The sequence below is a fragment of the Venturia canescens genome, chromosome 4 (assembly GCF_019457755.1).
Source record: "Venturia canescens isolate UGA chromosome 4, ASM1945775v1, whole genome shotgun sequence".
NCBI classification, from domain to species: domain Eukaryota; kingdom Metazoa; phylum Arthropoda; class Insecta; order Hymenoptera; family Ichneumonidae; genus Venturia; species Venturia canescens.
Genome location: NC_057424.1, coordinates 6,431,961 through 6,444,856, shown reverse-complemented (window position 1 = coordinate 6,444,856; position 12,896 = coordinate 6,431,961). Strand labels below are relative to the sequence as shown.

Below are 12,896 nucleotides of genomic sequence, written 5' to 3'. Positions count from 1 at the left end.
TCAAAGAAAACACCACATTTGCATTTATCAAATTACGAGGATTAATAATTCATAAAGGATTCGTCGATGAAGATTCATCGATCGACGAATTCGATGATTTATGTGCTAACGATCCGTCCTCCGACACGATTGTTACGTTGTTACCGACTATTCCAGTCTCTCTTCTGTCCCTCGCACGGCGATTTTGAAACCAAATTTTAACCTGGATTTCCAAAACAACCACAGTTCACATCGATCAATCGAATACTATTAATATTAAGAATTTTTACGTTCGTATCGCGTGCCCGGGGTCAGGGCAACTTTGGCTGTTTGGAAGAGGACTAATTTATGCCTTTCTTTTCAATACACTTTTTTCGCTTCTGCCAAAGTTTCATAGGTCACCATTTATTGATTCCGGATTTTTCTCTCCGGCGATAGAAGATTAACAATTATATTAACAACAAATCTAGTGAAATTGAACTTTTGGGGACAACATAAAAAAAAACAATGATTTTGCAGACATTTAGAGCAGATTGAACGCAATATTCGACTTGTACGATTATTTCTTGAGTACTTCGTTTGAAATATTTTTAATAATTGGATGAAGCGTGCATGGAGTATCTCATGAAAAATTAATGGCTCTTCTTTACTTCCGCAACTCGATGGAAAAAGATTTTCATCCCCTTCGAACACTTGCTGTGTCAATCACGAAAATTATACTTTCCTCAAACAAACAAAAAACTTCCAGTATCGCATTAAATTTGCTTCAAAGTGAAATTGGACTTGACTGTTATTTGTAAAGGGTTGAATTTGATTTTCGAGGTTCTCTGTACATTGCCGTCATTTTTTTTTGCAATTCGCCCGGAAAAAAATGGAGTTTCACTCTTGTCTGAGTGACTCTGAAAAAATGTATTCATCTCGATTTCAAAATTTCTATTTAACATTAGCAATTCCATCTTTCTGGCATTTTTCACAAAAATACGTAACAAGTTCTTTCATGATCCAAAAATTAACATCTGACTTATTCAGTTTTTGTACATTGCAAGGCTTTTGTTCCAAGAGGTTCGATTTAAATACACAGCAACCATCTAAGTTCACATTTCATATGAAAAATCGTCTTCAAAGGACCACTCGATCAATATATAGTATGGACATAGTACGATTAGTGATATGAACGCAGTGAGAGCCTGTAAGGTCAAACATTTATATTTCAAAATCCGATATTTTAAAAACGGATGGTTCACGGTGGCTGACATGCCTTTTGAGTTAATTTTTGATAAATTTTTAAGATGTTACAAGGAGGACCCTCATTCGGAGTGTCCCGTTCGGAACAATACCTCTTTGATTGAACAACAGTCTGTCACATTGAAAGGTTCAACCATAAAAATCAAATTTATTTTCCACGCACATGGGAGATTGAAATTGAAAACGAATTCTGCTCTATATTTCAATGGCGATGTATACGCCAAGGAGAACCAAAATCAATATTGAAAAGAAAAATGATTGCAACAAAAAATCTGTTTTCACTGGTTTTCGACACGTAAATAAAAACAAAAATGCATTTTTTCAGGAACTTACGCGACTTTGAGGCAATCTCAAGCTCGTAGACAAATGTACAACATCCCTCCGTGAAAGATAAGCAGTGGACCGATATTTTTCTTCAAGTATTTGTATTTGAAGGCTGGTGAATGGAATTCTGGGATGTGCGCCGGGTCTTCTCTTTCCAGTTTTCGCGCTGGAAGATTTTCGCGGTAATTTCGGTGGTCTGTACCTGGTGCATTGGAGCCAAGAAAGTTCGTTTTTTTCGAATTTCACATTCTCCGCGGAGTGATCAGCCGGTGAGATGCTTTGCGACAGATTTGTATTCGAAGAGCACGAAGTATCGGAGGACGTAAACTGCGATCGAGGACAATTGTCTTCATGGAGTCTAGAACCCACGGTTGACCGTGGCACTGAATACTCCGTGGTCTCGGTATCCTCCAGACGGTTTTGTTTGCTGTCACCGACGTATGGAACATGCTGGTGCACAACGCCAAAGAATTCTCGTGCCTTTGTTTCACCGTCCGTGGCCAAAATACGTGCAATACTGAAATCACTGGAAAGCCGAGAGACTCTATGTGACTGGCTCATTTTCGGGTGATCAACTGAATTCGCAAAGCTCAGCAACCCTCATATATAATATATCGCTGGGTGCAGGGTGAACGAAGAGAAAAAGAGAGAGCGGGAGAGCCAGCAGAGAAGGAACAATGTTGCTCTGTGCTGGTGGCGCGGTTCGCCACAGTATCTATTTCACGAACGAATCTAAATTAAACGCATAGTTGCACACCTGATGGCTATCACATCGTTGGGGCCCCCTTTTTCGAGAGGATATTCTTTCGAGCTTGGCAAAAATATCCCTACAGAGAGGCTCCTCTGGTACCTGCCCCTTCATTGTTGCCTTTGCTCTTATACCAGTGTATTGTATCTCGAGCAAATCTCCCGCAGTCCAATAACAACAATGTAATTGATACTGGACGGGTCTATCTTTTAAACGGGGAGAATCGTATCTGTGCGAAGCATAAACTTCGCCAAAGGGCGCTACCGCATTTTTGTTTTTCAAAAAGAAAGAGCCCGGAAAGGGGCGCGGGGACAACGAAGCCAGATGTCCCGAACGCAGAGAGGCTTGCCTAATCGAAAAGCCACAGGGGTCATCTCTGTAATCCGGTAATACGTCTGTCCGTACCGAATGTAAATATTGAATAAGAGCTCCCTCTTCGAACACAAATTCAGCTTAAAGGAGACTTTTTTCTCTTGTTTTTCTCGACCCTAAGTACGGCTAATGTTTCAATATGTATACGATCTTTATTATATGATTCTATCGAAGATCCGAGCACGCGATACACACTCGTATTATTAAGCTTTAGAAACATGGGAGATTTACGCAGCTCTATATAACGTTAAGCAGTCCAATGTTTATAGGGATGTGGGAAATAAGGCTTTCAATTATTCAATATGCAATTAATATAGAGAATTTGGAATGACATTGAGCATCTTCAACAACTTTTATTAAGAGACGCGGTAGCGGCTCGACGCCAAGTATTAAAAGGATAATATTTTCAAGCTCTGTTTATTCATGAAATTTGTCTCTTTTATTTTCGTACTAGCTTTTCGAATCATTTATAAATATATATTTTTGGTAAATATTATAGGGAAGTCAACCAATCTCGAGTAAAGATACACGGCCACTCTGTCCATAAAATTTTTCTTTTTAATACTTGACGTCAAGACAAGTCAAGACGCTGCCGCGTCTCTAAATAAAAGAGCCACTATTGGTTGGCATCATTAGACATGTCTATAAACTGATAGAAAAGGAAAAGACACTCTGTCACGATTTCTCAGGAAAATGGCTCTTCTAAATATTTACCAAATTTTGTACATATATCGAGCATTTTAAATGTTTATTATCGTTATTTCACTGAAATACTCGAGTTCTATAAACTGTTTACATTCGATGCCATGGATATGACACAGAAGAACAGATATTTTCGTTTTATGGTTATTGTAATTTGATAATCGAAATGAATTTTTATTTTTGTATAAGTGTAACTCGTAAATGGGAAACAGTTCTAAATCAAGATAGAAACAAACCGCACTCTTCGAAAAACCTTTCCACGCTCGATTTCCTCAGCATAAGAGAACGAGAAACCAATTATCGAGTAATGGTCGGAATCGACCGTTTTTCACACACCTGCTTTTCTTTGCCGTTAGAAAGAAACAATGTATACAAACGTGCGTGAACATCAGTCGTGTCTCCGGCTGTATCCAATTTTATTTCGTTATAGAAATTACTCTTTCCATTGCTAATGAAACTCATCTCTATAAAGCAGCACTACATGCTTATCATATTTTCGATTAGGCTTCTAAGGAATTTTTCGAAAAATTTAATTACCCACAATGCCGTTGCAAAAATGTCAAAAAGGTCATTTTTTTTTCATTTTCTCGCGAATAATCGAGTTTTTCAGGCATAGTCAGTAATTTTTGATTGAGACGGAGAGATGGGAAGCAAAAGGTAGAAAAAGAAAAGATTCACTCAAAAATATTTAAAAATAAAATTGATACGTCTGCTCATGACCGAAAAAATACTGCACAATTTTTATAAGCCTCATAATATGACAAAAAAATGTATAACTTTATTATTAATGTATAAATTGTAAATTTCATGCAATAAAACGAGCATACAAGTTTGAATGATGCACAGATATGCGTAGATATATGCAAACAAAAAACTTCGAGAGTGTTCGTTTTGACTTTATTGAGAAAGTGAACTTCGCGTCGTGTAGTTCCGTAATGTCACGTGTCATTAAAATTTCTCAATATGAAATTGGTATAAATGAAAACACTCATCGGAAAAATGGGAAAAGATAACCGGGCTCGTGTGAAATTGATATTTAATACTTATCAATATCAACAGTAAGAAAAAATCGGTAGGAAACAGATATTATAGGTTAGGTTCCCGCGCTGAATCGCTGAATGCACAAAAACAAACAATACAAGTTTCTCCAGGAAAATTTCAGGTTAGAATAAAAATTTATCAATTTCATTTCAATATTACAAATAGCCTCCAATATGTTTCTTGATTATTGAACAGATAGGAACAACTTTATTTTTCTATAGAGAGATTCGAAATGAAGATTGTAAATAACATTTAAAACTATTCGGTTATAGATTCTGCAGTATTGCACTTGTCTTCGTGTTCTCTTTACTTTTTCGTTTAGAATGGAAATTCCGGATGATTCTGGATTCCTTTCAAGAAAGAAAAATCACAGATCCGAGCTGATTCGCCCTTATCTAACTGAGCTATAGAACTCATATCTGTATCATCGAGATTCCATCCAAACAAATCGATATTCTCTTTTATACGTTTAGAATTAGTACTTTTTGGAATAGCTGCAATGTTGTTTTGAATGATGTACTTGAGTGCAACTTGAGCCGGTGATTTATTATGCTTTTTGGCAACCGCCAGAATTGTTGGGTTTTCTAAAAGGTCAGGGATGGTTTCAGTTTTGCCAAAAAGTTGCACTGTTCCTCTAGAACCCAACGGCGAATAAGCAGTCACCGTTATGCCTTTATCTCTACAGAATTCAACCTGGTAAAAAGACAAGAATTAAATGTTGTTCATTGTTTTGTGTTTATTGACTTTCAGAAACTTGTTTATCTTTACCATTTCCTTCTGTTGGAAATAAACGTGTAGCTCAATCTGCAAGTTGGATATAGGCAATTGTGCGATAGAAAGAATTTTTGTGATTTGTTTTTGGTTAAAATTAGAAAGGCCTATTGCCTTGGTACGTCCAGCCTTGACTTGATTCTCCATTTCTTTCCATAATGCCAAATGATCAGTATTAATGTCCATCAAAATTTCACCATTTTCATTCCTTGGATGCAAATCCTCTCCTTCCACAAAGGCAAAGGGAACATGGATCAGATATAAATCAAGATAATCCAGCTGCAGCAATTCCAATGATTTTTTGATCCATTTTTCTATGCTATGAGGATAATTTCCACAAGCAGGTACCTGCAAATTCGTTGTACTTTCTATTTTATTTCATACTTTTTTGGCTCTTATACGATTTGTTCGTATTCAAAGACTCTGACAGAAATTGTGAAAATTTTGATTTAATACTTGTTGAATTTGTATGCAGGCAAATTCTGTTTTCAGAACATCTTTGAGTGCAACTTTAAGGCCATTCTACTCTCAAATGATGGAATGCTTTGAGAATATTAAAATTTTTATGAAGCTATGTGTTAAAACGAGCTAATAAAAATTGTCTTACCTTTGTGACTATGAACAAATCTTCTCGTTTGACTTTGCCAGAGTCAAGCCATTTTTTCAAAACTTTTCCTAACACGGCCTCATTTTCATATACAGTTGCAGTGTCAATATGTCTGTACCCAGCTTCGAGTGCATTTTCAAGGGCAGTACTGGCTTCCAAATCTGTAGCCTGAAAAAAAATATAATTTTTCCAGGTTTTCAAAAATATTACTGAGAAAAGGAAACCAGTTTTTGGTAGTTCACCTTCAAAAAAAATATAATTAACAATATTTCTGGTTTCGATATTGATAACTTTTTAATTTGACAGTCTTTTCTTGGACATTTATGTATAATCAACATTTTATCTTTAGTATCATAGAAAGACTAAATCAGTACAAAACAAATTACCAGGAGCATGGTAGACAGTTTAGAATATTACAAGGACATAAATTCGGGTAATTATGCAGGAGTACTTTTCCGAAAATTGGTGTAAACTTTTTTTTTAGTATGAGCTGCTTCAATTTGCCATCACTAATGATCTGACATTTCCCATTATATTCATAATAACCTAACTTCGTTTTATCTCACTTGATATGATAAAAAAAAAAGAGATTTGAGACTTGGGTGTGAACGAATATGACCCAAATTTTTCCGCTCCTGTCACGGTGTTACTGGAGGAAATAAGGCAAAGTCCCAAACGGGTACTCGGAGTTCAGTGAATTTTTTTCTTTTTCAATTTCACCGGTTGAACCGGTGTTCACACCAGGCGAAGAAACATCAGAAGTTCCTTTTGTTTGGGATTCAATTTGGGTCTTGAACTTAAGCGTCACTCCCAGTCGGAACCTTGCCCCATTTTTTTCAGACTCACTGAATCATTAAGGGGGTCACCTCATGTGACAGCCGGGTTTTTTTGGAGTTTCCGGGGGATTGGTTTATCTGAATTTAAAAAACCAAAGAGTGTTTTGATCTATAAAGCAGTGGCTATCGTCTGAACTTAAATCATACTTGAATATCAGCAAATTGAAAAATGTTTACCCTATAAAACATAAATATTTAGTTTCCAAATCGAAATTTTGTGTTAAAAAGTGTGAGAAATATTCAATTTTATAATATTTTTGTATCATTTCAGTTCGGCCGGTAGTCACTGTTTTATAAATTAAAGTGCTCATTGTTTTTTTTTTTATTTAAAATAAACCAATGCCCCAGAATCATGGAGACCATGGAGAAGCACATAAGTTCCTTCGGATTAGTGTAACACCGAATCTACCCGAGATAGCAAAGTTGAAAAATTCTGCCATAGAGTTGAAATTTCAATAAATAAACTTTCTAAGTTTCAAATGTAAGTGAAAATTAGACGCAAACACGAGCAGAAACGGCCGAGCGCAAGAAATTGGTCGCGGGCCTACCATCGTGCAAAAAATGAGTAATTCTTTTCTTTTTCTTATTTCTTTTCCTCGTGATACGTTTTTCCTTCAAATTAACCTGGGATAGTATTTAAATCTGACTTACCGATTATTCTGACTGATTTATAATTGGCAATGAGATAACATAGGCATACGATAAGCGCTTACACATATTCGTTCCGATTGATAAGACCAAGTTTTGGGATGACGTATAGAAAAACTACGTAGTCGAGTAAAAAAAAGTGTACAATATGCTTGTATCTTTTATTGATAATATGTCATGAGTCTAACAAAATAATCACTATAGCAATAAATAGAAGCGAACATATATAATGGTGTGCCCGATTAGCCGTTGTAAGTACTGCAGCAATGATAGTCATCGAAAAAGTGTTTAAAAGATAGCGACTGTTTACATGAGGAACAGCGAATAATAGCAACATTTTCACATCCTTGAACGTTACAATGTGAGTTGCAGGAATCTCCAAATACAAAATCTACAGGATTTTCGAAATTCGCTGGTTTTTCTTCTATGTAAACACTTTTGTACCACGAATATTTGAAAAGATCGATATAACGTGGTGATGACAGTTGGTTATGAACGAGTGCCTGTAACTTTATGATATTGTTTCTCAAATGCAAATCAATATCATAATTCATTAAAAGACAATTGTCAGAAAAATTTCCAACACAATTTTTCCATACTCGAAATCCAAAAACATCGAGGGCTTGGATTTTTCCGGTAGTTTCCATCACTTTCATCAGTTACGAAAATGTAATTTCGAGGATCGCTTGCGGTGTAAATATTGAAAATTTGAAGGAAAAACGTATCACGAGGAGAAGAAATGAGAAAAAAAAGAATTACTGCAATTTTATTGAGATATAATGTAAATAATAGGGGTAGTTCACCCCCTTAACCCTTCGAGTACACACTTCCAGCCCTGTTCCCATAAGAATACATGTAAAATCTGGGGGCCACTGGACTCCCAGTGTACTCGAACGGTTAACTTGATTTGCGAGAAAAACTCAAAAACCCGTATCTACTATTTTTTTGTCCTCTTCAAAATGCAATTGAATTCATCGAGATAGGTCCAATCATTTTTTTGTTATAACGATTTTGTGAACTTCCTTATTCCCCTTATTAATTTTTTTCCTATGCAACCCCCCGATGTGAAACCAGTTGCATTTTTCATCGTTTAACATTAAGGTAGTTATCCATTTGGGTGCAATGACGCTGAAGTTTGCAACGTTGGAGTCCAACCGAGCGATCTAAAAAAACTCTCCAATAATTTCAGTAATTCTCCAATTTCGTTCCCTGCCGAATTTGCAATTCCTAGTTTTTCAACCTACACCGATGCTTCGTGAAATAAAAAATTGATGAATTAAAAATGTTTTTATTCGTTCATTTCGTTGCACTCCAACGTTGCAAATCTCAGCGTCGTTTCGGTGCATTCGATCATCTCAAGTGGACATGGGAAAAATCTGAAATGTACCCCTCGGAAAAAAAATACCTGTCTCTCAGATTTTGATGTAGAATAATATATTTGAGTTTCATCAAAATCGAAGGAGGTCAGTGGAAAGACTTTCCTTGTCGGTCATAAAACGTCCCGGATCTTCGAGTATTTAAACACTTTAGCAATTAATGTTTTTTTTATAAAAGTCTATAACCCTTAATTTTTTTTATATACCCTGAGTCTTTACAATTTAAAGAACCATGCTCTAGTTTTTCGTTTACTCATGTTGTGCGAGTATGAAGAGGTATCCTTTAGGACACGCGTTTCGAGAGTAGCTCTTCCATAAGGCCTATGTTAGAAGTCCTAACTTCGAACAATCTTTTCTCGATTAAATGGTCGATGACTGCACTTGAAATATTAATAATTCAATCATAATATGCAAAAAAATATTTTTTTCTGGCGCAAAGGCATTTGAGACCGAGCCTCCTTAACACGTCTTTACAGGACGTGTTCAACTCGTATTTACTACGAGAATAACATGAATTAGAACAAACTAATTGATCGCAATTCAAAATGATGAAGATGCAATTCTATGAGAAAATCGGTTAGGGTTTTTCGAGACTGTTGAATTATCGGAAAAACCGAAAGATTCGCATTGTCATTCTTTGGTCGGAAGATGAATTGTTGAAAAATCTCAAGAATTATAGTTTTCCGATTTACTCAATGCCTTTAAGGTGATCTATCACTTGTTCAGTCGGTAAAAATCCTGTTGCACGGTTTATTCCGAGTAGCTTCATATTTGATTGAAAGAAAATATGAGTTACACGCTATTCTCATTTTATCAGAGAACAAGGTGTAACCTTTATTTTTCTGAAGAAATCAAGGGTGCCCGAGTAAACCGTGCAACCATTTTGCAGTTACCTCTCTCGCACTCGCGCAAGTGATAGATCACCTTAATACAAATGAATAATATTCCGAGTGGTGCCATCTCTAAATTAAGGGCAAATATAACACTCACCTGCCAAGTACCGAACCCCAATACTGGCATGTACTGTCCAGTAGGTAACTTAATAGCGGTTTTCAAGGACATTTTGTAACGCTGTACCGATCTGTCGTACGATTTCTTCAAAACTGACTTGGTTTGAACAGAATAAAGATCTTGAATAGGAAACACGTCCACGAAGGTGTGACCGACCTCTCACATCTCCCCACTGGTCCCGCGCTGTCCAATCATTTGGTATACTTTCTCTTAACTGTAAAAGTGGGAGATGGAAGTCGTCAAACAACGTGCAGTATAGCGAGGTTCGAAAGATTCAATACTGGATCATTTCATGAGATCATGAATCATACGGTGAGATCATGCTCACCGTATGAGCGTTGAACTGAAATTTTTTTTCATCATATAAAGAATTAGTGCAATTGTCTTCTCAAAAATGTATAGATTTAAACATTCACATGGCTAATCAATTAATCCATTGTAATTATCAATTTGTATAAAAAAAAATGTATTAGTGAAACTTTGACTAGTTAACTTCTTGGGTTGGCATAACGTTGTTGTCGGTAGAGAGATATCTACATTGCTGTCACTGTCTATGTGAAATGTGAATAAACTCATTTCTACATTTGCGGTTGCATCATCATGTGTGATTGCAAATATTTTTCTCGCGATAATCGTAATTAGTGAACGATTTCATTCTTAAGATTTCGGTAACATTTTTATAACGCCAGTAGCAAGAGAAATTTTCAACGAATACGTATATGATTTTACTTTTTTTTCTTCAAAATTTACGATTAAATTTTATTCGAAAGTCACGGTCCGCTTGCTGCCGCTAAAATGTCCAATTTTTAATAATTATTTTCTTGCTTAAATGTTCGGCAACCCCCCTGAATTTTTTTTACAGTTATTTTAAATATTTTTCTATACTGGGAAAAAAAAATCAGGTTTCTCTGCAGATTTTGAAATACGCTTCATGATTTCATTAAGGAACAAAATAAATGCGTTAACGCTATTATCCATATTTTTTATTGCACAGAAAAATGCACGTAACTTTAGCAATATTAACTGTTTTTTAAATTCTCATGGTCTTCGCAGTCCCTCATTTCGATATTGTAGAGACAGGATTCATACAGTGGCTGTATTAATTCTCATTCATTCTCGTACAAACTGTATTATGAATAACTTATCATTATTTCAGAGACTCTCCAATACAATCATTTTGTCTAGACTCCAGTACTTTTCCTCTCCCGGCAATTAATACGACTAATCGTATAATATGTATACATGCATAAATTGCGGTGTAGAAGTTGAGGAGCTCTACAGACGTTACAGTCCCAGTGTTCTCAAAGTTTTGAAATGTGTAAGTTTGCTTCCATTCAAGACCTAATATTGATAGAAATAATCGTTTTTTTTGTCGAGTCATTTATCTTCATTTGTTGAACCTACTTAAAATGAAGAATGAGTGTTAAATTCTAAAACAGAATTAACAACAAAACATCAACAGCTAAGGACCTGACATCAATGGATGCCAACTTGGTTCGCGCAATAATTAATAAATTCACAAAAATTGCCGAATGTTTAAATAATAACAAATTGCAATTAACAATCTATAATCATTTTTTTTTAATATTGTAAATCTAAGTATTATGAAGATTCAAAATCTTTCACTATAGTTTCATTGAATTTTTCAAACTGTGAAGGATCTTTTATTTTCAGTGTTGAAACATTGAAACTTTTTTATTACTATGAGGAGGGTTTATGCTTTGAAATCTTGTAAAATAAACATTGTAGCTCTTCAACGAATGAGCTTAATTGAAGGATTTATTAAATGGGAATGAAATAATGTGAACATTTTAATCGTCAAGGGTTAAAAACAAAATTGATTCCTTTTGAAACTACTTTTATGGGGAGCATCGGACAAAACCCAAACGAATATCGATAAAAGATGATACCAAAATGAGTTGTTTACGTTTTTTGGATCCGAATAAAAAGGCTCACAAGACACGCGAATTTTCCAAATTTTTCCAACAAAAAAACTAAAAGATGGACATTGGGAGCTAATTCTAGAAGGACTAAAAAATGTAGCAACGAACGCCACGCAGGAAGATTTTTAAATGTGAATCTTTCATATTTTTTTAAAACGTCAGAACCGGTTTTGAAACATGGAAAAATATAAAATCGTGATGCTTCATAGTCATACAGTACGCATAAAACAGAAGATAGATCAACATTTTTTCTGTTCTCGATGGGGGTTCCCCTCCACGAATGAACCAACAAAAGTGTAGAAAATAAATATCGTTATCGGTGTAATTAACGTTATGAACAATTGAGATGGTATAAATTTGAAAATGCTTACAGACGAAATGCGGAAGTTTGGCGGACAAGTACATAGAGTACGATCCGGTGATAGTACTGGTGGATCTGGTTCTGCTGGAGAAGCCGGCGTACAGACACCTTTTGTACAACAGCGGTTTTCAGGCGTATTGGAAACTCATGGTGGTATTATTGCTGAGTGAATCATTCAGAGTATGGTCGACTTACGACCGAGAAAATGAGGGTGGAAGTGTGGCGCATTTGGATCGTTTGAAGAACGACATATTCGACGGCGAGCGAAGTTTTTACATATTATTGGCGCAAACGGGACTCTCTCTGGGTGCATTTGTGTGTGCGGTGACAATTGGGACGGAAATAAGATGGATGATTTTGAATCGTCGTCCTCACAAGTACAAAGCTTCCGATCTCGTGCGGGCCTTGACGGTTGGCGGTTGTGCCAAATTATTGGGGCTACTGGGCCTGGTATGGGAGCACGTGGCCCACGACCCTCACTACGCTCTGATACACGGCTATACGATGCTCTGTCTCCTCACCGCTTACTCGGGTAATGGGGAAAAAAAAAAAAAAGAAAAAAGAAAGAAAGCAAGCGAAATAATTCTACGCTTGAATAATTCTTTTTTGTTTCCTTTTTAATCGGCAAATATTAATCGACCAATCGAACTGTACAAAGACATTTTTTGTCTCGATTCAATGTTTCACAGTCGTATGCGAGAGCGGAAGGGGCGGATCCCTGATTGGACTTGCCGGAGGATTTTTGGCTCACGATTACGTTTCTAACAGCGTGTCTTGGTTGCTACAAGCTACGCCTAATATCACACTTATACAGAACGGAACATAGCGATAACAACGATTCATTATTGTTTATAATTACTATAATAATAAAACGAGTATTGTTAATTAATAATATTTACACTGGAATCACGATTCTAGAAATAGCGAACGAG

At 36.0% G+C, this 12,896-nt stretch overlaps 3 protein-coding genes across 7 annotated transcripts; 1 reads left to right on the top strand and 2 right to left on the bottom strand.

Moving 5' to 3' along the window:
• Positions 1 to 27: 27 nt before the first annotated feature.
• On the bottom strand, positions 28 to 2,232 carry LOC122409883 (homeobox protein engrailed-1-B-like). The gene is made up of 2 exons (XM_043417772.1): positions 1,558 to 2,232; positions 28 to 202 (listed from the first exon to the last, which is right to left on the bottom strand). The coding sequence occupies exons 1-2, from the start codon at positions 2,107 to 2,109 to the stop codon at positions 50 to 52; spliced, it is 705 nt and encodes a 234-aa protein (XP_043273707.1). The 5' UTR covers positions 2,110 to 2,232; the 3' UTR covers positions 28 to 49.
• Arv1 (ACAT-related protein required for viability 1) lies at positions 2,216 to 12,853 on the top strand. Of its 4 annotated transcripts, XM_043417769.1 has the most exons (5): positions 2,216 to 4,532; positions 9,771 to 9,923; positions 10,817 to 10,978; positions 11,977 to 12,496; positions 12,654 to 12,853. In XM_043417769.1, exons 3-5 carry the CDS (start codon positions 10,895 to 10,897, stop codon positions 12,788 to 12,790), a joined length of 741 nt encoding a protein of 246 aa, XP_043273704.1. In that variant the 5' UTR covers positions 2,216 to 4,532; positions 9,771 to 9,923; positions 10,817 to 10,894; the 3' UTR covers positions 12,791 to 12,853. The 4 variants fall into 4 exon arrangements, with proteins under 4 accessions (XP_043273704.1, XP_043273702.1, XP_043273705.1 ...); XM_043417767.1 differs by lacking the exon at positions 9,771 to 9,923; XM_043417770.1 differs by lacking the exons at positions 2,216 to 4,532; positions 9,771 to 9,923 and adding an exon at positions 10,080 to 10,098.
• Positions 4,527 to 9,794, bottom strand: LOC122409881 (1,5-anhydro-D-fructose reductase). Of its 2 annotated transcripts, none has more exons than XM_043417765.1 (4): positions 9,640 to 9,794; positions 5,790 to 5,957; positions 5,180 to 5,530; positions 4,527 to 5,104 (listed from the first exon to the last, which is right to left on the bottom strand). In XM_043417765.1, the coding sequence occupies exons 1-4, from the start codon at positions 9,709 to 9,711 to the stop codon at positions 4,730 to 4,732; spliced, it is 966 nt and encodes a 321-aa protein (XP_043273700.1). In that variant the 5' UTR covers positions 9,712 to 9,794; the 3' UTR covers positions 4,527 to 4,729. The 2 variants fall into 2 exon arrangements, with proteins under 2 accessions (XP_043273700.1, XP_043273701.1); XM_043417766.1 differs by lacking the exon at positions 9,640 to 9,794 and adding an exon at positions 6,176 to 6,199.
• Positions 12,854 to 12,896: the final 43 nt, after the last annotated feature.

Coding starts and splice junctions, on each gene's coding strand:
- LOC122409883 (XM_043417772.1), bottom strand. CDS start 2,109: ATGAGCCAGTCACATAGAGTCTCTCGGCTTTCCAGTGATTTCAGTATT. Junction 203..1,557: donor TGAGATTGCCTCAAAGTCGC/GTAAGTTCCTGA, acceptor TTGGAAATCCAG/GTTAAAATTTGGTTTCAAAA.
- LOC122409881 (XM_043417765.1), bottom strand. CDS start 9,711: ATGTCCTTGAAAACCGCTATTAAGTTACCTACTGGACAGTACATGCCA. Junction 5,531..5,789: donor ATTTGTTCATAGTCACAAAG/GTAAGACAATTT, acceptor ACGAATTTGCAG/GTACCTGCTTGTGGAAATTA. Junction 5,105..5,179: donor ATTTCCAACAGAAGGAAATG/GTAAAGATAAAC, acceptor TCTTTTTACCAG/GTTGAATTCTGTAGAGATAA.
- Arv1 (XM_043417767.1), top strand. CDS start 10,895: ATGTATACATGCATAAATTGCGGTGTAGAAGTTGAGGAGCTCTACAGA. Junction 10,979..11,976: donor TTCTCAAAGTTTTGAAATGT/GTAAGTTTGCTT, acceptor AAATGCTTACAG/ACGAAATGCGGAAGTTTGGC. Junction 12,497..12,653: donor TCTCCTCACCGCTTACTCGG/GTAATGGGGAAA, acceptor AATGTTTCACAG/TCGTATGCGAGAGCGGAAGG.